This window comes from Drosophila tropicalis, unplaced genomic scaffold, assembly GCF_018151085.1.
Source record: "Drosophila tropicalis isolate 14030-0801.00 unplaced genomic scaffold, ASM1815108v1 contig_859, whole genome shotgun sequence".
Classification (NCBI taxonomy): domain Eukaryota; kingdom Metazoa; phylum Arthropoda; class Insecta; order Diptera; family Drosophilidae; genus Drosophila; species Drosophila tropicalis.
The window spans coordinates 6,199,322-6,226,298 of NW_027173353.1; the positions used below are offsets into that span (position 1 = coordinate 6,199,322).

At 38.3% G+C, this 26,977-nt stretch overlaps 2 protein-coding genes across 4 annotated transcripts; one reads left to right on the forward strand and one right to left on the reverse strand.

Moving 5' to 3' along the window:
- Positions 1–148: 148 nt before the first annotated feature.
- On the forward strand, positions 149–26,933 carry spg (dedicator of cytokinesis spg). 3 transcript variants are annotated; one of them, XM_068298239.1, is made up of 13 exons: positions 149–981; positions 8,766–9,007; positions 9,077–9,225; positions 19,124–19,244; positions 19,296–19,533; positions 19,613–21,361; positions 21,422–22,242; positions 22,308–22,417; positions 22,613–22,630; positions 22,750–22,956; positions 23,032–23,206; positions 23,275–23,496; positions 23,562–26,933. In XM_068298239.1, the coding sequence occupies exons 1-13, from the start codon at positions 948–950 to the stop codon at positions 25,545–25,547; spliced, it is 6,072 nt and encodes a 2,023-aa protein (XP_068154340.1). In that variant the 5' UTR covers positions 149–947; the 3' UTR covers positions 25,548–26,933. The 3 variants fall into 3 exon arrangements, with proteins under 3 accessions (XP_068154340.1, XP_068154341.1, XP_068154342.1); XM_068298240.1 differs by having other exon boundaries at positions 19,622–21,361; XM_068298241.1 differs by lacking the exon at positions 22,613–22,630.
- Inx3 (innexin 3) lies at positions 10,579–14,744 on the reverse strand. Its single transcript, XM_068296424.1, has 6 exons — positions 14,698–14,744; positions 12,773–12,969; positions 11,646–11,854; positions 11,115–11,575; positions 10,894–11,047; positions 10,579–10,830 (listed from the first exon to the last, which is right to left on the reverse strand). The coding sequence occupies exons 2-6, from the start codon at positions 12,933–12,935 to the stop codon at positions 10,630–10,632; spliced, it is 1,188 nt and encodes a 395-aa protein (XP_068152525.1). The 5' UTR covers positions 12,936–12,969; positions 14,698–14,744; the 3' UTR covers positions 10,579–10,629.
- Positions 26,934–26,977: the final 44 nt, after the last annotated feature.

Here is a 26,977-nt window from a genome sequence, read left to right on the forward strand (position 1 = left end):
TCGCGCTTTTAACCTTTTTCGGCCCACTGTAATACGGTTGAGCGGTTCTAGATTTTTAAAGAAATTTTCACAGCTGGTCACACTGAATGTGGGATTTTAAGTTTTCACAAAAGCTGGTAACTTTTTGTTGTTGTTATTGTTGTTTTTGTTTTCATTGCGAACGGTTGTGCGGACGGAGATTTTAAAGTTCGAAAATTTTTGAATAATTAAGATAATCAGACTTGATATCGTATACTTCTTTTATTATTAATTTATGTGTTAATTTTGTCCCCGATTTCCTTCCACCAATAACAACAAAAGTGTCGACTTTGTTATTATTTCTAATTGTCGATTGCGCGGACTGAATTGGAATATGGCAATAAAAACAATTTAATAAAAACGCAAATAGTCAAAGCAAATCAACAAAGAAAAATATTAAAAATGCAACTATCAACCGGAAGAAAGGAGTTGGCGTAAATTAAATAAAGTGCGTTAAGAAAGAAAGTAGTGAAACAGGGAGGAATTCCCAAAATGAAATCTTATTGATTTTCTTGTTTGTGCAAACAAAGGCAACAACAGCAAAAAAAAAAAAAAATCAACAACAACAACCACTTTGATATTTTGGCACTTTCAAGTGGCAAGATGAAGATGTGTGCAAGATAAAGATAGATAATCAAGCGGGCGACAAGTGCAACTTATAGTCTTATTGCACCTGCACCTCTAGCTCTTTGTGCGTGTGTGTGTGTGTGTGTAAAAGTGAATAACAACAAAAGCGAAAGTTCAGTTTTGAATGTTGCAAAAATAATAAAATGCAAAAGTGTGTGGACTATTGTCATAGAAAATTTTTCCTATAAAAGGTAAAAATAAAAGATCCGAACAGGAGACCCGGCAAGAAGGGAGTGGCCGGCGTCCGGCAATATTGCTAGTATTGGATTTGAAACAAAACGAAACGAAAGAAAGCTCGAAAAATGTGGATACCATCAAATAACAAATATGGAGTTGGTAAGTACGAAGAAAGAAAAAACAGAAATGAAATCAAATTTTAAGTTAAGCGATTCCGTATATGTATGTACATATATGCATTGTCTGTCCTCCTCTGAAAGAGCCAACCCCACCAAAGCACACCACCCAGATATAAGGAAGTGATGAGAAGCAGGAACCGGTATGCGCGGGGGCCCGTGCGTCACGTGCACGTTTACATTAATATATACCGACATCTGTCTGACTTTGTGTGTGTGTGTGTGTGTGTTGATTCACCATTTTTTTCCGCGAAACGCCGACAAAGCATCCCAAGTCCAACATATCCAACCACCCAGCCACCCACAACCACCCCTTGCCTTAGGTGGGGTGTAGTGGAAGCTGCGGATTTTTCTACTTATTTTTATACTTTGTATTTCTTTCAAAGAGATTCTCGATTTTTGTTTTTGTCTCACGTTGTGATTTTCCGATATATATTTCTCTCTTCTTAATTTGCTTTTGAGGTCGTCCTCCTCCCCAACCCACCAACATCACCCAATCCCATTTCCTTTCATTTACTTGTTGGCCCGTCAGTCTCGCCAATTGACTTCACTGCCTGCTCCAAGTGTGTTGCCAATTGAAATGCTTTTGTAATTATAAAAACAAATATCGATTGCATCGGAGTTTCTATACACTTACTAAAAGAAAACTGCTGTTTCATATTAAATAAATTAATCTGTTGCAAATATGGCGAAACGGTCTAAAAATATTTTATCTACACTTCATGGTCAACACGGATTATCGCTAAAAATTTTAAAAAATTAACCAGGGAATTACCCTGAAAATATATTTACAAATCAAATATTTTGTTATATTTTTCATCAATGAAATCCTCTTAGGTTACCCTTCATGAGTTATAACGAAATTCTCTTCAAGTCTCTAAGAATCCACTGGATTATTCATAAAATAAGTAGAGTGTGCAATGTTATTGTGGCATTTTGGTAAAGTGAAGTGACTCCATATTGCAAATAGAAAAATACTTAACATTATATGGGGGTGAAACTCGGGAACTTTGCCCCCTAAACCTGGGCTTATTAAATTGATCAAATCAATATAATATACCCGATTTACCTGCAAAATCACTTGATGTCCCCACCAAAATGAAGCGGTAGATCCGCCACTGTACATACTGCAAAATATGGCCAAGTTTTTCTTTTAACAATCTTATTCTACTTAGTTTTATATTGTTTGAATTTTATTTTGATAAGAAATTAACACATACATATATTTGTGCAAGTGTCCATATAGTAATTCTCTTGGCGATTTCTTTACTGATTTTCTTTTTACATTATTATTTATTGTAGATTCGTCACACTTTCCGTTTCAATAGCAACGCTTAACAAATTGCTGTCATGAGTAAGCTTAAGGTAGGGGGAAGGGGAGGGAGGCAGGTTGGGGGGCGTCGGCAAGCTATGCCAGATAAATGGAAGCTGTTTACAGATGCTATTTCGAGTTTTTCATTCATTCATTGTTGATGCTGTTCGTGTGGTTGATACCCTAACAATAGCAAGTTTTATGCATTAATTTATACAATTAAATTGACTTTAGTTAGAGAACTAATTATTGCATTTCATTTAATACATAGGTTTGGTTGCGGATCACCGGGTCACCTGTAAATATTTCAAAATTATAAATATCGTCAACAAGACAAAGAATTAATTGTGTCGCCTATTTCTTTCTTTGTATTTAGACATTTTTAAAGAGTATATTTATTTTGTGGTAAAATCCATAAGATTGCTGCAGTTTTCAGCTGAAGCTGCCATTGTTGTTGTTTTTGCGGCTACTCTTTTGCTCTACATTTCATGTTTGGTTCTCCCTTCCAAATGTCAAGAGAATCGGTCAAAGTTTACAAGAATCAATCAGACTGCGGTGCCATCCAAGCAGTGAGTCAATCATTCAAACATCAACCATCGGGAAGTCTTTGCTAGCTTCATTAGCGCCGTAAAAAGCCAACGCCCTAACCTTGCACAATGCCCAGTGATGAATTGAATTGAAAGGGCCGGGTTAAGTAAGGGGTGGAGATGATGGTGGTGCAACAGCAGCCTTCGCCACGTGCTGGGCGTCTGCTCTCTGGGCCAGTGACTTCATTCAGTTCCCGGTGCCAGTGCCAGTGCCATTCTTTGTCCAAGCAATTATTCATTTTTGTTGTTTTCGAATTGCCCTGCCAGTTGACTGAACACTCCATGCGACAACCCTGCCTAAAAGAAGATGTAGAACTGGAAGGGTCTCCAGGGTTTCAATGCGGGCCCAACAGTTTAGAACAATTTTGAAAACTATGTGCTGGGCGCAGTAGAAACTTTTTGGCAAAAAAAAACCAAAGAACTAAAAGCAAAGGCAGCCTCTGTCTGCCTTCACAAACTGGACGGTGGGGCTCGTCGACCGGATGTTGCTGGGCTGCCTTTTCCAGCGAATTCCGTTGTCGTTGTTGATGCCGTTGCCTCTTTGCTGCTTGGGCAATAATTTTGTAGTTTCAACTTTAATTTAATATTCATTTTATGCATTTGGCCAATGGAACAAAAATGTATGCAGTGCTTCCTTCCTTTTTTTTTTTACAAACTCACAACACATACAAACATACAATACTTCTCTCTCTCTCTCTCTCTCTCTCTCCCCCCCCCCCACACACACACACACTTTAACATGAGTGTGCATAAAATTGATTCATCTTCATTGTTTAATATGCTTGGCGGCAACTTTTTGTGAGTTGTGTGTTCAATTCGGCAGTTGCCCCGTTGATTCGTTGCTCGTCTTAAACGATTTATTTCTGAATTACCATTTGTCGTGAATAGAGTGAGAGGGGGGTGGAAGAGGAGTTCTATGATTAACTACGCACATACACGCACATAAATTTATCACAGAACTTCCCATTTTTGGGTAAGCCCTATCGATAATCGGCCATATAGCACATTTGCTGGATAGTTTTTAATAATTTATGTACAGGAAATATAGTAAGCAGTCCGGAAGTTACGATAAACACGCCGAAGTCAATATACCCTAATAGAACACCCTTTTAAATAAATATTTTTAAAAGTTTTGGACTTTTCGTTCACATTAAGTTTTTTGTTTTAAAAAATTCTCTATTTTTTGATTATCATGATTTACAGATATTTTACTTCTAATTTTCATTTATTGATTATTCAGAAATTCAGAAATTCTATGATATAATATTATAAGGACCCCGAATACCACTAATTTTCTCTTTATCTTAATAAATGATGAGTAGAAAAGCTTTTTGGGCGTACTATTAAATCGGGAAATCGAAAAAAATGTCCAATTATTATAAAAGTAATATTTATGCACCTTATATTCGAATCGAACCCAACGAAGACAACTTAGAGTAAAAATAATCCTTTAAATTAGAAATGTATCTTGTAAATATCGTTTAAAATTTGATGGTAAAGTCAAAACAGTGCAAATGATGCCTAAAAACTAATATACCCGACAATAACTAAGTTATGATTCGATTAAATAGCCGCCCTATTGTCTCTGATAAACGTAATCAGATAAGACAACTCAACCAACAACTTTTACCTGTCCACACACACAAACACACGCACACAACTCAAATCCAGAATTAAATACTCTGTGTAAATATTAATAATTAACAATTATTATTTACGCCGCTTCCGATTCGATAGGCAGAAAGGGGGAAAACGGGAATCGACATTCTATAGTCAAACAATTGAGGTTTATTGATGGTTTTTTTTTTTTTTTTTGGCTGGTTTTGTATATTGGACAACAACCGCAAATGTTTGTCATTGTTGATTTTACATCTCTGATTGCTCATTTAAATAAGCAAAAATTACAACAAAATATATGTAAATTTATACAATGACTGACATATGCAATGCATTTAATTATACAGAGAGAGGAAAAGAGCAACTGAAATGCATATAATAAGCAAATATTCGCATTGCATGCTCCATCAACATGATTACACGTCCAACCACATACAAATCTCTATATGTACATTATATATCGTCCATATAGTATAGTAATGTCACAGCTTGTCAATTGAGTGGAATGGATGAAGAAAAATGCTGAGCATTGTTTTAAACTGAGTAGTTGATAGTTTCTCGTTTTGCTGTTCAGAACAAGTTTCTGTCTATCATTTTGCATTCAACTCTTTGATTTTAGACAAGGATGTTAATGATAGGCACACACATACACACACACACATTTACATACATATATAATTGACATCTAGGCCATGCTTCCTGCCTTAGTTGGTAAAAAGGACTTGGTAGTTTTCAAGCAAATTTATTCCAACCCAATTTAGCAGCTAGGCCTTTGATTTACACTCACTCAAAGGAGAGTATATTAATTTAATCGAAAGTTAATGTATAATAATTTAATGATTAAACAATCACCGACATAATTTACTGTTGTATAACGTCACAAAGTTTAATGGGATATTCTTCGCAACTTGTTTTTCTTTTTTGAATTGATTGAAGAACAAATTAAAGAAAAAATGTAATTTTTTTGAAAAGGCTCCAAAACTCGATTCAAGATTGTCTAAAATCAAAGATTAAGTCAGCTTAAAATTCAGCATTGATACATATAAATCTAATCCTAACTTCATTAATTTTTGTATTTTTTTACATAATGGTCAAAAAAATTTTACCATTTCTGATCAAATTGTGGTCTCGATTTTGCGCCGAATGCACTTTGCTTTGTCAAAATCGTGTCAGAACTGTTCGGGACTGTATCTATGCCGCTAGTTCAAAAACAAGGGTTTTAAGAAAATTACCTATTAAGGGTAGAAAAAGGGTTTGCCTCACAAAAGATTTTATATCTTTGAAAGTAAGCTAAATTTAATATAGAAAAAATGATATATAATATTAATAAATACTAATATTGACTGCATAGCTTTTATTAGTTTTTAATATGCTTTCGGAGTCGCCTAGTATTTTATTTTTATCGCTTTTAATAATTAGAGGTTTTAAAACAAAGTTCAAGGTTTTTTTTCTGAAGGAATGAGTAAAATATTATGATATTATTCACCCAAAACGTAAATTGTAAATGTCAGATATGAATGGACATTGAAGAGCAGGAAACAAATTTTTGTTTTGTTTATAATAACATTCTTCTTGCTTTTTGCTTGACATTGAAGTGGACTTTAGTTATCGGTCACTTTTCGAAGTAAACACTTGGGTAAATCGGTCAGTTTTAAGATAACAAATCTTTCTGCTTATACAGCAGAAGCTAAAGATATTGACATGCTTTTAGGCAAATTTAAGTTAATTGATAATTCCACTTAAGTTCACTTAGCTTATGTAATTACATATGTATATATAAATAAAATTTGTGTTTTCAAAGAAGTTCATTGCGGTGGTTTTTGAGATAATTATACCTGAAATCAAAGCCGATTTTCTTGCCTTACGATCTGTTGGTAGACAAAATGTCTTTATATTCACACTTTGTGTACCCCAAACAAATGCAACTTGACCCAGTTAGTTGGATTACCCTCTCTTAGCGTACTACTACTTTCCATTTCGCCTCTGTGAGTGCCATCGAGCCTTTGTGTCACGCCCCTCGTTCGCATTGTTTGCCATTACACAATTAATTAATTAAATTTTTAAGGATCTCACACCAACAAGGCACACCTTAGGCACTGTCTAAGGTGGGTTGGGGAGGTCAAGTGTAAAGAAGATACGCTCCTTTGTGAATTGCAGTTGGGACAGTTCTGTCCATGACTCCCTGTCTTCGTCAGGCGCTTTGTCTCTGTTGTGCCATGATACGAATAGCTCTTTCATTTAATTTAAAATTATTTTCCGCCTGTCGCCCGTCGTTCTCTCTCCCCCTCTTGTGGCTTTCTTTCATTTATTCATTCTTTCTCTTTCTACCTCTTTTCCTGTTTCATTATTATTTTTTTTTTTGCCATCCACTTGCCTTAACGACTTTTTTATTTAAATACGTTTGTTGACATTGCGAACTTGTGGGGGAATGAGATAGACACAAAATGAAAGAGAGAGAGAGAGTGAGACATTTGTAATGATGTAAACCCTTTTGAAGAGAAAGCCATATGGTTATTACATTCATCCATCAAATGTGTTGTGGTAGAAGAAAGTAATTAAGAAGTGCATCTCGAAAAACAATTTCATTTAGAGCTAACTATTCTAAGACTGGCTAAATGTTCATTAGAATTATTTTCGTGGCGCCGGATGGAGATGGATAAAAAATGAATGAGATGAGATGTGGTGGTGGTGGTAGTGGTGGAGAGGCGGATGATGTTGGGATTGGCATGCGAGAAAATGCTTACCAGGCCGACGCCTGCCTCCTGCTTGCCAGCCTAATGTGACTGACCTAAATAGTGCGCTATTTGCCTGGCATTTTGCCTGCTTAACTGGGGAATGTGTTCTGTGTGTGTTCTACGGGTGTGTTTGCTGGAGTGTTTACCAACACCAACCCCAACTCAAGTGGCCCGAGTCTGAGATCTCTCAACTGGCATTTAAATTATATAATTTTTGCTATTTAACATCTCAAATTTAAATTCAGCTTCAGTTTTAGTCTCTCAACTTGTAGTAGTTCAAACCAGCTTTAGTCAAAGTGAAATCCAGCTCTTTTTCTCTTTCTCTAGAGTCGGCTAAAGATGTCGTCGTACCATACATATAATAGTGCCAGACAGAAAGCAAAAACCATAAAGCACACACACACACACACATGAAAAGAGGAGCAACAACAAATTGCAGCAGCCATATGGATAGATAGAGCTGGAGAAGCAACAACAGGAAGCAGTTTGCCCATTTTCATGGCACTGAAGCATTTTATTTCACATTCGCCTCTGTCACACCACTCCAACCCCCAACACCTCACCCCCTCGATCCGCCATACATACATACATATCTATGTTTGTGTGTACACTGGGTTGTCTGTCTGGGCGTGCGTTTTATTAGCTCCTTTCGTTGATATGCTCATACTGTGCTCGGTCGTTTGTCTTTCAACGGAGAGAAGATATACAGATACACCAACATTCAAATACACACACACACACACGCCCCCACCAACCGCCTATAATACTCAGTGCCTCGGTTTGCGGCGCCGCCATCGCCCCAACTCCAGAATGTGTCTTGCATTTATAATTGATGCACTGAGAGGAAAAAATTATGAGGCTTCACTTAGATATTTTAATAACAATTAGAAAAAGTTGTTTTTCATTGTTTCTGTCTCTTTCTTTTGTTTTAAAGGATGAAGGATATATTAAAGTCTTCAGAAAAGATTTACGATCCCATAAACTAACTTCGACTTTTGTTCTCTAAGATTATAAAAAAAAAAATTAACTTATTTTGGATGCACACTCAAAACCAATTCTCAAAATATTTGATATATTCGAATTCTATAATTCAGATTTCCCAATCTATTAAATTTCATAAAAGATGGGAACCCATTTCTCTCTGTGTAACACCATGAAAATGCGGACTTATCGGCAGCTTCCCTGGCATAATGTGTGCTACCACAGCTTTATATACCAGGTCTAGCTTTAGCGCTTTGCAAGGAAAAGTGTTCAATTGCTGGCGTGTCCAAGTGCCGCTTATTGTTCCTGCCCCTAGACACCCCATATATATTTGCCTATTTATAGTTGAAGTATTTATTGTTGTTTTGCCACTCATGGCATGCTCAAGTGGCCACTGCTACTCATGGGGGCTCTTTAATTGCCCGCGCGCCATCAGGCATCATCCCAGTGGCAATGTCATGGACAATAAATGCAACTGGTTGTACTCTAGAAACTAACATCAACTCCTTCTTCTTGCTTTTCCATTTTCTTTTAGCCATACACAATTGGCATGGAGAAGTACGTTTCGGACTGTCGCTGGATGTTGGCGACTCTGTGGACATTGTGGAGGAATGCACACATTGGTACCGCGGTTCCTGTCCGCGCAAATCCCGGTCAGTTGGCATCTTCCCCAAGACATATATACACATTAAGGATCTGTCGAAAATTGATCCAGTTGTTGCCGAATGTACTCAGGTTTTGCGCGAATGGTCAGAGATTTGGAAACGTCTGTTTGTGGTAAGCGAAAACTAATTTCATATAACATTGAATAAAATATTTAGTATTAATGCGGTGAATTATTTTTAGGATCGGGAGACTTACAAATTTCAAACACTGCGCAAAGTAATGTTTTCCATATTGGAAAGTCGTCGGGAGCTTTTAAGTGCCACTATGACACAGGATCAGACGCTTGAATTGCAAATGGTTGTTGTTTCCAAAATAGATTGGGGTAATCGGTGAGTAAATTATAAATCTAAGCAACAAATTTATAGATTTTTATCATTATAATTTGATAAAGGAAATTGATTAATAAAATTGAAGCAAGGATAATTGATTGATCCGGTTTTTCGAATTGCAGCTTTTTAAAGTTTCACCATTTAAGATAACTTTTTAAGAACTCTTCACTTCATTCCTTTCCAACGTTTCACCTACTTCAAATATCAAAGAAGAGGTCATATTTTAAAATGATACATGATCTCGGAAAGGATTATTAGATGTCATTTTGTTTACAGTTTTTCCTTTCAAGTAAAATATTTGGTAATTCAAATTGAGAATAAATTCAATTTCATTATTAGAGTTCTAAAATTATTTGAACATCATCTCAAATAATGATACGATAATGTGTTTATGTATAGAAAAAGTATTTATTACAACTTTGAACTTACATAATCTTTTTTTTATAATTCTTTCTTTAAAATGTGTTCTTTTCTAGCAATAATCACAATAATTTTGTTATGAACAAAATTCCTTAAAATTACATACATTTGTAGACTAAACGTTAGGACAAAAATAGCGAGAGCATTTCATTTATATATGTATACATATACATATATATAAATATATATTTATAAGTGAATCCGTATTATTCGATTACTATATAGATCAACGTTTCGTGAGCGTACTTGTGTGCGTATGTGAGCTGCAAAAACCACGCCTTCAAGAGCAAATTATCAAACTAGTTGTTAAACTTAAATTGTAATTGTATATATGTATATTTAAATGGCGCATCATTATTAACGAGCATTAGCATATATGTCTTTTTTGTTTTTTTTTTTTAACATATATATGTATATATATATATCTGTGTGGGATAATAAGTATGTCTTTCACAATGTCCAACCTACAAAAATTGCACGGTCATTTAATAGTATCCTTTCAATCTCGCATCGAATTTTATCTCTCTGTACTATTTGTTTTTCGCTTGTATGTGAGTGTGTGTGTGTGTGTCTGTGTGTGTATGGCTTCAACGATCTGCACCTGATCGGAGGGACTATTAGGTCCTATCAAAAAACTTTTTATTAAATTACTGATGGGAAAACAATTTTGCTAAATTGATTATTGCATAGCATCATGATTTATAGATTCTTCGATTTGTGTGCTTTGTCCAAAAAAAAAAAAACAGTCTTAAAATTAGATAGACATATGGAAAAAAAGCCTACAAAACACCTTCGTCTGATACATTTTCTTTCTTCTCTCAACCTCTTATGCTCTTACTTTCTCTGTGTTTTTCTCTCATGCTATGTCTCTGTCAGCCTACAAATATTATTGAGAAATCATTGAAATTGTTATTTTACTGTTGCTTTCGTTGGTTTTTTGTTTTCTGTTTTTTTTTTTTTTTTTTAATCCATGTCGATACATATTTATGCCTCCGTTTCCTTGCCGCCATAACTTTCCACAGGCGGATAAATCGGTGGATGACTAATGGGATTCATTTCGAGAGTCGAAGGAGCGGAGGGTGTACGAGAAGCACCAAGTAGACCGCAAAGCTGTTCCAGCATATCGCTATATGATCTAGTGCTAAGATTCTGGCTAAGGAAATGCAAAATCAGGAAGTCTCCAATCTGAAAAAAAAAACCCAAAATTATTACGAAATTGTCAATTGACTATCAAATATTAAGTTTTACCTCCAATCTTTGAATTAGTCTAGAGATTTGGTCGCGTTGACCAGAACGATAAGAGCGCTTGATAATGGTCTCTCTGGTGGTGGGCATCATTACCACTACCAGAGAATATATCACAGCCACACCAGAAATAGCGGCAAGAATAATAAACCAGAACCTGGGGGTTTATATTAAATTAAATTAAATAATTATTCTGTTTTATAGATAGATAGATTTTAACTCACCATAAGAAAATGTAAATCTTCTCGTTGAGTATGTTCAAGGCCAAGACACAAAGTGTATCGTGCTTTTGTATAGAACCACTTGGACCAAATTTACGGAATGTGCATTTGGTTAGTCGAGGAAATATTTCAATCATTGGATCGTAACGCTTATCCTGATCCATATTCGAGAACTTGACCACATCTGTGCCATAGGACATAAAAGCACCGCCCAAAAACTTATCCACCATGAAAATATTCACAATCACATTAATGAAATTGAGCAACTCGCAGAAAAAGTAGGCAAATGAGTATCCATTGTGAGAGTTGAGGCTATCCATAAAGTATTTGATAATCCTATTCTGACGATCCTTACGATAATCTTCCGGCACAGTGACCATGCCACGCAAACCATCTGTTATCATTCGTATTTTGCCATCCTCCATGTTCTTCCAGATCCAATGAGGTACATAAAACATGAGACCCTTAAGAAAAATCAACAAAAATACTTTAAATCAGTTGGTTCTCCTTACTGCTGAGTTGGTTGTTACTTACCTGGAAGAACAATACAAATGGCACCCATTGATAGTAGCTGTGATAACGCTTCTCTTGGCCATATTCATTGCCCAGACCCGGACTAGCTACATCCGTGCCAATTTCTCTATGCTGTTGTCCGGGTATCGTAAATGTGTATGTAATCCAACAAAAGGTGTTGATCACATGCATGGGTATGGAGCCATCGTTGATGCAACTAATGGGATCGCCTGCAATATATATATAAAAATTTTAGATTTAAGATATCGTTCCTGACCCCGTGTGTGCGAGTAAATTAAATAAATGCAGTGCATTTCTCAACATTTCTCGTTTATCATCGTCAAGTGCTCCATTAGGGTAATCTCTTACATTACTTGCGCTACATGAACAAATTGTCTATTTATGCTTTTGAATTGTGGGTGTGGTTCAGATTGAAGAACTTGCATTTATTAGACAACTTTTTGGGTGCGCCTTCGTCATAGATCTCCCTCTGTTGTCTACTAACAAACCGGACTGCTTGAGTAAACAAAAGACAGTGGTGTACAAGGGAAAGGGGGCTTGACAAAGACAAGCACGAGATGGGAAATTCCCAGAAATAATTGTCAATATTTGGAATTTATTTTCTTTTCCTTGTCTTTTTTAATGCACAAATATTGATTGTCTCTATAATGTTATAATGTGCACCAAACTAACAAAAATTAGTAGAATCTAACTAATTGACCAATAATAAAAATTTTCAAACCAATTTATTGAAAATTGATCACCTGTAGAAAGCTCGTTGAAAACTAACCCAATATTCAGTTTTTCACACTTGGCAGTTTATCTAGCTCAGCTTGACACATGAATAATATGGAATACATTGAGGTAAATGATATGACTCATGCAATTATTTCACCCGAAATCTGATCTACGTGAATGCCAGAGTGTCAGACTCTAAGTATACAAAATTTGTTGTGAAAGCTAATTCGAAATGCAAATGAGTTTGCTTCTGCATTTTGTGGTGATCTACATTTTTTTCTCGTCTTTGAATTAGAGGATTGCAACAAAATTATTGAGCACTAAATGGATGCAAAGTCGAGTGTTAATAATTTGAATAGATGCACTAACTTGAAGAAGGGTGTGGGTGTTAGTTATTGGTATGTACTCACCAATTAGATTGTTTGCCGTGACGATAATGCAACAGGTAAATAAAATGGCTGTTGTAATCCTGTAATGGCAGCGGAATACCATATTATCGATAACTGCCTTATCCAGTAGATAGCGGATCTTAATGAAGCTGGAGACAGCTGAGACCATGCCAAAGACCGCCATGTTGTTGGGTGTTTGGGTGCTGCAACCAAGCTAACTGTAAAGGAAAAGAGCAAACGAATAATAAAAATTTAGTGGTTAATGTGAAATTTGAGTGCAATAGAATATGTACACATATACATATCTATGTATGTATGTATGTATGTATATTCGGGATTGTAATGTGTTTGTGTTTGTTTGCCTTGTGTGTTATCTAGGACAGGCATGACATATTCCAAATTAGTTCATACTATAAACATTTCCGCTGCCTACGTCTATGTCTGCCTTATCGCCAGCAAGCCGCACTTACAATTAAGTAAGTGCTGTTTGGGCATCGTCAACATCTTCATGATTATGTACATATGTATGTATGTACATATGTATGTGTGTATGTATTTGAGTCTACATATGTATGTACATACATACATTCGTGAGTTGTGCAATCTAATCTAATCTATTGTAAGCTCTCTTCGCATAGGTTGAATAACCTTCCAAACCCACCTATACCCCCTGCCGCTTAGAATAGACCACAAAAAAACGAAATTTTGTAAGAATCTTTGTCTCAGAACCGGTACAGCTTTTTTTTTGTCAACCCACGCATTAATTTCACTTCACTTAAAAGCTAAAAAATCCTCTCTAACAAAACTAACGGATACCGATTGATCGAACGACCAACTGAATCAGGTTCTTCTCTGTTCCCCAAAAAAAAAAAAAAAAAAAAATTCATTTTGAAACTCTTTTGTTTATATGCAAATTTTTCGTATTGTTTCTTTTCTTTTTTGTTTGATTTTGGTATATTTCTTTTTTGCTGCACACAGACACGCATACGCAGGTTTGCCGAGTTTACATATATGGTCATCTCTGTCGCACGCATGTGAATAGCAATTAAAGTCAAAAAGTATCTGCATCTGTATCTGCGCAGCAGCAGCAGCTACTCCTTTTAAATGCAGTCAGCTTCTGCATTGAATCTCAACACGCTCGCACACAAACTTACACACACACAGATACACACACACACACATATATATACATATACAGAGAGAGCACTTCATTTTTAACTTCAGTTCTTTGCTGCTGCCTTTTTTTTACAATAAATTAAAAAAAAACAAACTGGTTTTAAGGTATTTTCTTTTTGGGAGCAAGAGCAAGATTCGGAGTCCCAAGAGATAGGGAAAGAGCGAGGGAGAAGGTGAGAACAAGAGCGATCAGGTCGAATCGTATCTGTTTGCTGCCGTTTTTCATGTTTTATTTTATTGTTGTTTTTTTTTCTGCGCTACCAAGATTAGCAACCTGACTGCTAGCCTGTCTGTGCCCAGATCGACCCCTTGTCATACACTTGAGTAATTCTTTTGCTCCTGTCGCACTTTTTTGTTATATTCAAATTTATGTCTGCGACTTTTACACACACAAAACTCGTTTTTTTTGTTTGAAGGCGGCTGCGTTCGTTTCAGGCCATTAATTTTCGAAGCTGTTGTTGTTTATTATAAACTCTACACTTAATTGCAAATTTGTAACATTGTTTCAGATTTCTATTATACACAAATGCACATCAACACCCGAAATACACCATTGAACACGCGAGACAGAGAGAGAGAGAGAGGCAAACACGTACATATACGCCTGCGCCCTCAGCTGTAGTAGAGGCCTGGCTGGCAATTGCATTTGTTAAATTGCATTCTGTGTTCTGCTCTTCTCTTTATTTGTGTGTATTTGTTTGTAAGTGTGTGCAGCAGCAGCTTAGTTGTTGCTGCTGAGATTTATTCTATCAAATAGCCGTTTCTCATACCCGTATATAAAATTTTTGCAGCTGCTCTCAACGACGTTCAAAAACCTTCTGAACGCTACTAAATTTTTCAAAATTTACTCATTCACGAGACAGCTAACAGCTAACCGACACACACTCCGAAGTCAAACACACAGATACTCTCCGATTTGCCTTCTCTTTCTCGCAACCACATATGCTCACATCTGCTCTCTCTCTGTTTGTGAACCAGCGATCCCAACTGAGTCCGGTTCCAGCTCGGGCTGATTTACTGGGGTTGGTAATATATAAATACATACATACATATGTAGGTATGTATATAGATATCTAACGAGACCCTGTTACCTGATCGCAACCTTGCCACCTACCCAACGCTTTACATTTAGGTAGAGCAATCACTTTTCATTTTTTTGTGTTTTGGTTTACGCTGAGGTATACTTGGTTTACCCCATTATCATGGATTAGAACTTATGTATGTATCTATACGTAGAAAATGTTTATGGCTTTATTTTTCTATACTTTAGCATACAACTCTATTGAAAAAGAAGTTGGAAAAGATGGGACATTGTAAAAAGAGAGTCTTAGACTTGGTGGAACCACGATAATCTTAAATGTGAAGTAATGTGAATATATGTACATATTTCGTTATTTTGTAAGAATTTGGTTGTACTCAAATGATTATAGAAAAAAATGTATCAATCAGTTATGCAATAGTTATAAAATGATGGATCTTCTGGACTTTGTAGAGTTCCTCTCTAAATATAAGTATATTTTAAATATATTTCACTCTTTCAAAAATCCTCAATTAGCTTTGAATCTTGAAGAGACTATCTATCACGCCCTTAACTTTAACTTATGTAAGTCCATCAACGAAATTGAAAAATGAATATAGACGCGTTTGGGATGCATTCATTTGTACCTTTATGTATTGTATATTTATATTTATAGGGGATACATCCATATATTATATTTATGATCCCGGCCGAAATCTGTCCCTTAAACATTGAACACAAAGAGTTTACGCATCATTTACAAACACATACAAACAGAGCAAGAACTAAATATATGCATTTGCATGCCAAGAGCTTGTGTCTGAAACTAGACATAAGAAACAGCAACTTGTTGCCAGGCATGACCCTACCTCACTTGCTCACACACTACCACATCGACGCCACCCTTTATGCTGATTCTTGGGAGCAGCTTTGCTGCATAAAGATGACTCAGCCGGTTAGCTGGTTGTTCTTTGACTTTAACCATAATGAAATGGCATTTAGAAATGGCTGCTGCTGCTGCTGTTTGCATGACCTGTTCCCCTCAGCCCTCAATATGCTGGACCCTTTGGCAGTGGAATGTATCCACACAGCAACGTACACACAACTTTTGCCTTTTATAAAGACATTAAAATACAAAATGTATGTGGCATGAAGTGTGCGATGGTGATAGCAAATGTAGCTCGCGGTATCTCATAAATACAATGCCATCGAACGTGGTGTTGCCGGTGTCGATGTTGCCGCTGTTGCGTTTTGTGGTTGACAGCCGCAGTCAGAGCCCAGAATCACAGCCAGAGACAGAGACCTGCTTATCGATGTGTAAATAATTAAATTTTTTATATTGCTGCTCGGCTCTCACACGATTTTTACATACATAGATAGTAGATAGATTTCTCAATGCGTTTTGTTTTCTTTACATCCTCATAGACAGGGTGGGATACCTTAAATTGATTTAAAATCTTAATGCCCTTTACGATAATTTATTTTTATTAAACTCCCAAAAGGAAAACAAAATCAATATAGGAGGGAATTCAGAAAGTCAGTCCGATTCTGAAATTACTACTTATTCACCAGTTTCTTGGTCTCTGGTCACTTAATTAAAATCGACTTAAAGTGTTCATTACCAGCAGTGTGCTACTGTTTGGGCTACTCTCATATTTTGTATCCACGAGATATATATTTTTCTTCGTTTCAAGCCGCATTTCTTTTGGTCACGTCAACAGACATCGGTACCAACTCTTTGTCAGTTCAAGGCGTAAAAGAGGTGGCTCACACACACACAGGTAAAGACAGAAAAACAGAGACAGAGCTCATGCTGAGATTGCCAACTTTCTTAACTGGTTCCAGTTCGTCAATTGGAGACTTGCTCTCTCTCGATGTTGATCTCTCTCATCGAAGTCTCGCTCTTTTCTCTCTCTGCGTCTCTCTTTTGTTAGCCTTCTCTCACGAGACTTTACCTGAAAAGCCGTTTAAGCCTCGTTAACAACAAAACGGCTTCTTCTGGCTTGTATGTATGGACGGTCACCAGTGGCAAGTGTGCCATCTCCCTCTCTCTCCTGGCTAAGACCATCCAACGACTCGCTGCGTAACTCAGGTAGAGTCTAAAAGCGTAGCCAAGGTAGCAACATCGTCAACGACGGCGACGTCGGGCAACATATTGCTGATGACGTTGAATTGTTCGCCTGCTGCTGGTGCCAGGTTGAGTTTCTCGTATGCGCCACCGGAATGCCGTGAACCCATTAGCTGTTCTCTCTGTGTGTGCCTCGTTGGCTGACCGATCGATGCTGCCAGAGCCAGTGCCGTGCCATGCCTGCCCATCGAGCAACTATGTAAGCAGCCAAATTTATGCGTCATGCGGCCAAAAACGCGATGAGATCCAATCTCGGGTTTTTTCATTTTTTTTTTTTTTTTGGGTATAAGATAGGAGGCACGTCTGTCTGGCCAGTCAGACAACTCTATGTATGAGTATAGAGTGTGAAGCTGTTGACTAGCTATGCCTATTTAGATTTTTTATCATCATTGGTGATAGATTTGGAATGATGATTTAAGAATCGGTTACACTTTTTCATCACCTGGTGCAAGAACATAAGAAGTCGGCAGGCATTAAATTAAAAGTAGAATGAATCTGTTGATTAAATAAAATATTTAATTTCATAATCTATGCTAATTTCACTCTAAATAGAGGCCAGAGTTTCAATTTTAAGCTGATCGTTCGTTTGGGAGCTCTGGGATATGTCAGTCCATGATGAAATTTGTCACAAAATGAAACCAGTAAATGTTAAATTTGATCTATTATATAGGATAATTATCTAAAAGTTATGTTTGGTTTATTCGGCAGGGATTGGCATGATTATTATCATATGAGGTCCTTCAAGTATCTTTATATTCTTCAGAAAACGATCTTGATCAAATATACTTGTTTTGGCATGCTCTCCTACCCCATCTTCTATTTCTTTCAATATAAAACTCAGAAGATTTTAAAGATTTTTTCTTGTATTTTCTTCCGTATTCTTTAAGTGACCCTCAAAATTGTTCGATTTTCTATTTTTGGGTCTCCCTAGCTGTGCGTGTGATTAATGGTGATCAGACATGAGAACTGACCAAATTGAATTAGATCTTGGCGCTCCACAGGCGACACAATTAATTACTAATGCGTAAAATTTACAAAATCTCTTTTTTTTTTTGTGATGAATGAAACAAAAACAGATGGTATTACTCACTCCATCTTTTCGATAAATTATCACATGCAATGGCATATCGTGACAGAAAGGTATTCGGAACGTGACTAACTGGCAAAGTTGTTTTAGCTGCGTTTTTATTTTCACACTCCTGCTTATCGATTTAAACTGTTTCATCGAAGAAAGTGCAAAGATAAAAAAATTGTTTGTTTCGAAGATCAGTTCCTGATCGATTATTTTTCGGATACTTCTGTGTCAAAAAGGATACCGTTGTTTTGCCCTTTCTAACTCTTGCATCTGAGCGTCGACTGCGTAATTTGATTTGATTGAGGCGCAAAGGCGCGGCTGCTTCTTTAGTATAAATCTGACTAATAAGGTTTTCTGGAGACCTACAGTCAGCAAAACATTTATTCGTACATTCATATTTTTTATGCTGTTTAAGGACATTATTATTAACTTGTTTTTATACCATACATAATATACAATGGTATATTAAAGTCGCCAAAATGTATGTAACAGGCAGAAGGAGGCTTCTCCGACCCCATAAAGTATATAAATATATTCTTGATCAGGATCCGTCTGTTCGTCCGTCCGTCAGTCTGTCCGTATGAACACCTAGATATCGGATACTGTAAAAGCTAGAGCCACCAAATTTGGTATGTAGAATCGTGTAGTATGCAAAGTGATCAAGTTTTTTTTAAAATTTTTGCCACGTCCCTTTCCGGCACACTTAAATTTTATACTAATATCCAGCAAAATACCAAATTTGATGAAAATCGGACAAAAAATAGTCCAGTTATGCATATAAATAAGGCCGTTGGCTGGTAGGTGCGCTAGGGTGCTCGTATGCTTGAGTGGGTGAGATACTAAGATTCCTGGACAATGTATCCTTAAATCAGGGACATACATATTTTCATCACCGGCAATTTTTAATTCTTAATTTTGATAATCTCCAACTTTTAGACTAATTTTTGTATCTTTACTGTTTCTTATCTTTATCAGTAAACTTGGATTGGATCTAGTGCCACGTATCGGTCCACTGGCGGTCGATCCTCATGGCATTGGTATTGTCAAGTTGTACAATGTTCATGTAAGCAGTGCGGATAATGCCAAAGCTTCATCGGTAAGTCGTTAGCCGGTGTTTCGATCCTCTAATTCCTAATTATGTTTACAGAGTCGCGGTACTTTACGCCGTAAAACGCAACGTAAGATACTCACCCATCATTTGTATTTTTGCATGCGAGACTTTGGCCATCGCATCGGCGGCGATGATGCCGAAGTGTATTTCATGCTCTACGATGGTAGCCGGATGAGGCCATTGTCCGAACGGTTTCTTGTAAAGATCTCAAAAGATGGTTTATCCAATTATATAGAAAAATTACATAGCAATTGCACAGTATTCACTGATTTAGGTAGGTGTTTGGCGATTGAACAATTCTTTAATTGCAAATGATAATTAATAATGCATATTCCTCTTTTTCCCCCATCAAGGTGCCGCAGATCTCAATGAAGATCTGCATTTAGTTGCTATTGTAATGCGAGTGGGCAAAATCACACAATCCGACTCAATCAAGAAGGTTGAGAAAAATGGCTCTTCTGGTCACGGTCCCACATATCGCCGGCCCTTTGGGGTGGGAGTACTCTCTTTGGGCGATATAGCACAGTTTGATAGCAGCTTAGAGCAGGCTTCCTCCGAAGAGCGTGAATATAGCTTTAAGCTTTACCAGAGCGAAGAGAAAGATTTTCATTTGCTACCAGAATTGATCATTAAGAAATCCAGTGGCAAATATTCCCCCATTCAGACGGGCGGTAATCAAAATACACAGGGGATTGTCGTCTCGTTGAAACTATTGCACGGTGGTCTAGGACAGGCGCGGCAGGAACAACCATTACTGTTTCAGGGCTCAACAATAACACGTAAAATGGGTTTTCCCGACGTTATTATGCCCGGCGATGTGCGCAACGATCTTTTCCTTACCCTTGAACGCGGTGAATTCGAGCGTGGTGGCAAGAATACTGGCAAAAATATCCTTGTAACTGTCGTAGTTCTCGATGTGACAGGTAATGTCCTTACCGATTGTCTATGGGGTGCTTCTGGTATGGACACCCAACCTCATTATCGCTCTATGATCCTGTACCATCAGAATGCACCCAGTTGGAATGAGATGTTGCGACTGAGTGTACCCATTGATAAGTTTGCCACAGCACATGTGCGTTTTGAGTTTCGACACTGTTCGACAAGGGATAAAACAGAACCGAAACTATTTGCATTCAGTTTTGCTCGTCTAATGGACACTAGCGGTGCCACTCTGGGTGATGGCCAACACGAGCTGTATGTGTACAAGTGTGAGGACCCAGCCAAGTTGCAAGCATCCAATTATCTACGCCTACAGTGCCGCCCACGAGACTCGCATCCGCAGGCGAAAAATGATTGCAGCGGTTGCTATAGTCGTAGCTCAAAGGAAGTCTTTGTACTGCGCTCGCTACTCTGCTCCACGAAATTGACTCAAAATGCTGATCTTCTCTCGTTGCTCCAATGGCGTGCCCATCCAGAGACCATTCAAGAATCTTTAACTGGTGTTCTCCGGTTAAATGATGAGGAATTGGTGAAATTTTTGCAGGATGTCCTGGATGCTTTGTTTGCCATGTTTTCGAACGAGGAAGGAAATAGCACGCAGCACTCCGGTCTAGTCTTTCATGTCCTGGTCAGCATTTTTAGTCTGTTGCAAAGCAATAAGTTCCAGCATTTTAGACCCGTGATGAATGAGTATATTGAGAATCATTTTGCCGCCGCACTAGTCTACAAGGGTCTCATTACGTCCGTGGAACATATGGCGGTATTTATGACTAAGGCCGAGCATCCGGATCCATTTCAAAAATGTTTTGGCTCTCTGGAGTATATATTCAAGTTGCTCATCCAGTCAAGACGTTTGTTTGCTCGCGCCACCGGTGGTCAATATGAGGACTCGTTTCGAAGAGATCTCCACTCGCTGTTTACGGCACTAAATGGTATGCTCTCGGTGCCCTCTTACGATGTGATCATTCCCACCCAGGAAGCGCTGCTTAACTCCACGGGCGTTGTGTTGGAGCAACTGAAAGACACTTTACCAGCACCAGAGCTGGGAATGCTGGCTCGCAATATGCTAGATGCTATACCACGAGGTGCACCCATACGCCTTATTCAAGCCAAATTGCATGCAGTTAAAGATCTTGTTTCTGGCGAGTTATTTCACGAAGATGGTGAGAATAAGAGGACTTTTCGGGTTGGAATATCGTTTACATTGTAGATTCTTTTTCCAGATTCTCGCACTGTGGTCTTGTCGGTGGCTTGTAAGCACCTTCGTATGCATCTAAGTCGACGTGATGAACTTCGCCTGTGCGCCGAAATACTCTCCGAGATTTTAAGTCAACTCTACGATTTGCAACGCGAACAGCGTGATAAAGTGACAAATACCCTGCAACATGACTTGGATTCGTTATGCAAGAACATTCTGGGAATTTTAATACGAACTATCAGTATCATAATGGAAGGATCCAATGCAGTGTTGCCTCAATTGGTTGCTTGTCTACTGGGATTACTCCAACTTCTGGACGAGACGCATTATAAACGTTATTGGGATGAATTGACGCCATATAAGGATCCACGCGATCTCAAGGAATTTCTCAGCAAATCTCTGTTGGTCTACGAGGAGCTGCTTACCCAAGATTGGCTGGTCTTTCCAAATGATTGGCTTGTGATGAAGTTGGCTGCCAATGATGTGCTGCGCATTTCCTTGGAGGAGTTTGCCAAGCCCTTAGTTTATCGGTTTCTCGGTCCCCAAGCGTTTGATTCGCAACTCTGGTGGAGCTATTTCAGTTTGGCCGTCTCCTTCCTGACGCAACCCTCGCTGCAGCTAGAACAATACAGGGAACCAAAGCGCCTAAAGATTCTGCACTCGCATGGCGATATGCGTGTTTTGATGGGCTTCCAGATACTCAGCATGTGGTCACAGTTGGGGGAGCAGAAACTTCATTTTATACCATCGATGGTGGGGCCATTTTTAGAGGTGACATTGGTACCAGAACCTGCTTTGAGAAAGGCCACTCTAACCGTCTTTTACGACATGATGCAATGCGAGCAGGCAAGCTGATTATTCTTATCTGTAAAGTATAATTAAGTAATTTGTTGTCTTCATTCTGTCTTTAGGCTGCCCGTGGATCTTTTCGTCTAGTCGAGAGCGAACTTATTGATAAACTGGATCTGCTAATTAGCGAAAACAAGGGCGATGACGAGTATCGAGAACTTTTCAGTACCATGTAAGTTGGTCTTCTTTCACCTACTAAACCAAGTAGTATTTCCCAGTGGGGAAATACATTTATTAATGGCTTATATAGTAGAATCTCTGTACATACGTGTGTGTGCGTATATGTATATATATATGTATATTTTATAAATACAATCTCATCTCAATTCATATTCATTGCAAACGCCATCAATGTATAAAACAAAAGGGAACATCTCAGCTTGGTGTAAGTTCAATTTGTTCTGCTTTTTCGTTTGTTAATTAGTATATTTAATTTTTAATTTATCATTTTGTAAGCCTTTCGCTAAATATTCTAAATAAGAGACTAAATTCTTTTGCCGCCAGCTTGCTCGAGAAAGTTCAATTGGAGAATCCAAATTGGAAGGATGCTGGTATTGCATTTATTGCGTCAGTTACTCGATTACTGGAACGCCTGCTCGACTATCGGAGTGTTATGCAGGGCGAGGAGAATCGCGACAAGCGTATGACTTGCACAGTAAATCTATTAAATTTCTATAAAAATGAAATCAATCGTAAAGAGATGTATCTCAGGTAGGACATCAATTCACAACTCCAAAGTAAAGACAAAATATTTCAAAATTGAAAACATTTTCTTGTCATCCCTAGATATATTTACAAACTACACAATCTGCATCTGCAGGCAGAGAACTATACAGAGGCCGGCTATACTCTAAAGTTATATGCCTCTATGCTCAGTTGGGATCGGGAAACACAAAGTTTTGCACCATTCGATAACAGTGGTCAGCCAGAGTGGCAGCGAAAGGAGCGCCTTTATCATGAGGTTTGTCTAAGGATATCGTGTTCAGTATTTATCCTAATCTATGTATATGTTCGCATATGTCCTTACAGATCCTTAAATACTTCGACAAGGGCAAATGTTGGGAAAAGGGTATTCCTTTGTGTAAGGAACTCGCCCAACTCTACGAGACACGCCGCTTTGACTATAATAAACTGAGTGAGATACTCATACTTGAGGCGAAATTCTTTCAAAATATATTGACTCAATTACGCCCGGAGCCGGAGTATTTCCGTGTTGGTTTCTATGGCATGGGTCTGCCACTCTTCGTACGGGTAAGGAGTCCTTTTGTGTATGTCTTTTAAAATTCCATCTTTATTTTCTTTTGTTTCATTTATAGAATAAACAATTTGTCTATCGTGGTTTGGAATATGAGCGAATTGCTGCCTTTACGCAACGCCTGCAAACAGAATTTCCTAGTGCACAGATTCTGGGTAACAATAGCCCACCAGATAATACAATTCTAAACGGTCCCGAGCAGTATATACAAATAAGCAATGTGAGACCAGTGGGCGATGCCCAAGCTTTGAAAACGGCCATGGTCCCAGTGCCGGAGAAAATTTCACGTTTCTATGAAGTAAACGATGTGACGAGATTTATCTATGATCGACCCATGTACAAAGGACCCATTGACAAAGATAATGAGTTCAAATCCCTTTGGATAGAACGGACAATATTGGAAATATCCAGCCCCTTGCCTGGCATCCTGCGCTGGTTTGAGGTTAAACACAAGTCCATGCAGGAATTGACCCCAGTGGAATATGCATGCGAGATTATCGGCAATGCCAGCAAGGATCTGTCCGAACTTATTGTGCAATATCGACGTGATCAGAAGAAGAATATAAATCCGTTTTCAATGCGTCTGCAGGGCACAATCGATGCCAATGTTATGGGCGGCATTAGCAAGTATCAGGAAGCATTTTTTTCTGATCAGTTTCTTAAATCGCCACAAGGAGCCGGCCAACAAGCCAATGTTCAACGCCTCAAAGCCCTGATTCTTGAGCAGATTCAAATTCTAGAGCAAGCCCTGGAGTTGCATGGCCAGTTGGCACCCAGCGGTGTTCAGCCGTTGCACAATCGTCTTCTTGAAAGATTCTCGCAACTAAAACACAGCCTTTCTGGCATGGGTCGGCTAAAACGCAATTCAGAGAGTATAGTGAATACACCGCTACCTCCATTGCCAACAGAACAACGATCCACACAATCGTCGACTGCAGGTAGCTCAAGTCCCAATCCCAATTCTAACGCCAACGCCACCTCAAACTATGTGTATGACCTGGATGAGATCTACACAAGACCTGGCGACACACTAAGGCCCGTCGATCCTCACAGTTCGTATCAGACTTTAAGCAAGGAGAGCCTAACTATTCCCTTGGATGACACACTAGCCCCTCCAGTGCCCAATCGGCCACGTTCCCAGAACTTCCTTACCAACGGAGCAGCGATTGACAGTCCTGAGGTGCCGCCGAAACGCCAGCCATTAGCAGGTGGTGCAGGTTCTCCAAATGCTCCGCCGTTGCCGCCACGTGGAATAACTCCAGATAAAAGAGCTTCCAATCCCATGATTTTTAACGACTTTGGTGCCGGCGATTCTGTTGGCCGACGACATTCGGCACAACAGCAGCAACATCAGCACGGACAGAAATACTCTGTGGTGGACATTAGTTTCGATGATCCAGAAGCCGATCAGCAACCGCATTCGTTACCACCGAATCTCCAAGAAGCTGGTGGACATCTAAATGTCTGCTTTGCACCCAACGATTTTCGGGATTCGGGAATATCCACTACAAGCTCCCGAGAGCTAAACCATATGAATCTTAATAATCTAAGTGAGGATTCGTCTTCCATATCAGTGAGTACGGTGCATCATCGTGATCACTGTCGGATAAGTTCGAATGGCAGTCTTGATATGCAACCAGCAGCGGCAATAAGTTCAATGAACATCACACAAAGAGAGAGTTCAACTAGCTCCTTCGATGTAGAAGATTTCCCAGTGCCACCGCCACCTATTCCGCCAAAATCATTGGCAGTGTCTAGCAATGGAGTTGTGGCCAACGAGGATGCACACTCACCTAACCCAAATACACACAATCATTCCAATAACAATCATCATTCTCATCATCATCATAATCATTCACATCTAATGCAGCAGCCGCAGTCCCAGCAGAATGGCGATGGTGAAGCTTATATTTCGCCTCAGCCACAACAGATCAATGGGCTGGCTGGTGTTCTGCCGCCTCCATTGCCGTCTGCTGTTGAGACTGGTCAGGCCATTGCAGCGACAACATCTTCATCGAATCACCCACACGATGGCGGCACTTTTTGAGTTACAATATGTCGCTGCCAGCATCCACCCGATCAGCCACATCAGCCACACAAGCCATCCTCGTCGACCTCGACTTCGGACAGCACCTGCACAGACCAGATGGTCACTGACACTTCCACGGACTCTAGTTCGTCCACACAATCTCTGACACCGCCGCCACCGCCACTGTCATATCATAGCCAACTGCATCAATCTACAGGCTATTGCCAGGAATGTCTATCATCGCCATCACCGCCACCGGCTGTAATTACAGAACAAGTTCTTGTGCATGCCATGCCACCAGTGCCATCGTTACAGCCCCACATTGAACATTGCTCCTGCGGTCTAAGTTTCTCCGTAGTGGAAAATCAACAAGATCAAAGGACAGGGGATACGATGCAGTATACTACCGAACTGAATTCTCATATGCATACGCATCAGCATCAGTGCAATGACCATATCAACAGTCAGGCCCATGCCCATGCCCAGACCGACTTCTCCTATGCCCAGCATTAAGTGAGAAATATTCAAAGGGTGTATATATATATAATATATATGTATATATCTATGCCCACCTAGAGTGAGATTGAATTGATTTTAGTTGTGTTTATTTAATTTATAAGATCTAGCCAAAACTAGATTTCATTTGAAAGACAGATGTAACCTAGTCCAAGGCTCTCATTTCATTATTGTAATTAGTTTCGGTGCCAAAACAAAGCCATGCAATTACGCATGCGCAATATAAACAGATGTTGTAACTAAACTAGGTTGCTTTAATTTATTTACAAAGAAAAAAAAAAACAAAAACGCATAGTTTTACAATGTTAATACATATTTAGAACATATACACGGGGGAATTGCCGATAAAGTTACTAAACCAATATATGCATATATTTATATAAATCTAATCCAATCATTACCCATACCTTGTAAGCAAATAAAGATATTAAAAATCAAATACTAAAACCAAAATACTAAACCATAAATCAAATGGAGAAATCCTAAAAAAGGAAAAACAAAACAAATCACCGACGACGATGTGCAATGCAGTTTTTTACTCTAATCAAATGATTATATACATATATAAAAGTTAAGAAATTTTAAAAGATTACGAAAATAGTTTTTTCAAATTTTGTAAAATTTTTAAATACACATTATTATATACATTACTTTTAGAGCGCGTCTCAATCAAAAAGATACATATAAATACATACTATATATATCCAAATATATATCGTCAAAAAATTAAATCATAATTTATACTAGTCAACAACAGATCGAATAATTATTTGAAATCGAATCGAAACGAAACGCAGAATACTAAACAAATCCTTATATCTGAAAGGAATTAACAAATTTAAGAATTTACTACAAATTTAATGAATAAAATATATAAATTATACAACATTTACATATTCTTTGAACTGGAAAACTTTCTAAATCATTACGGA

Coding starts and splice junctions, on each gene's coding strand:
- spg (XM_068298239.1), top strand. CDS start 948: ATGTGGATACCATCAAATAACAAATATGGAGTTG. Junction 21,362..21,421: donor CGAGTTATTTCACGAAGATG/GTGAGAATAAGA, acceptor TTCTTTTTCCAG/ATTCTCGCACTGTGGTCTTG. Junction 22,243..22,307: donor ACATGATGCAATGCGAGCAG/GCAAGCTGATTA, acceptor TTCTGTCTTTAG/GCTGCCCGTGGATCTTTTCG.
- Inx3 (XM_068296424.1), bottom strand. CDS start 12,935: ATGGCGGTCTTTGGCATGGTCTCAGCTGTCTCCAGCTTCATTAAGATC. Junction 11,855..12,772: donor CACGGCAAACAATCTAATTG/GTGAGTACATAC, acceptor TATATATTGCAG/GCGATCCCATTAGTTGCATC. Junction 10,831..10,893: donor GACTAATTCAAAGATTGGAG/GTAAAACTTAAT, acceptor TTTTTTTTTCAG/ATTGGAGACTTCCTGATTTT.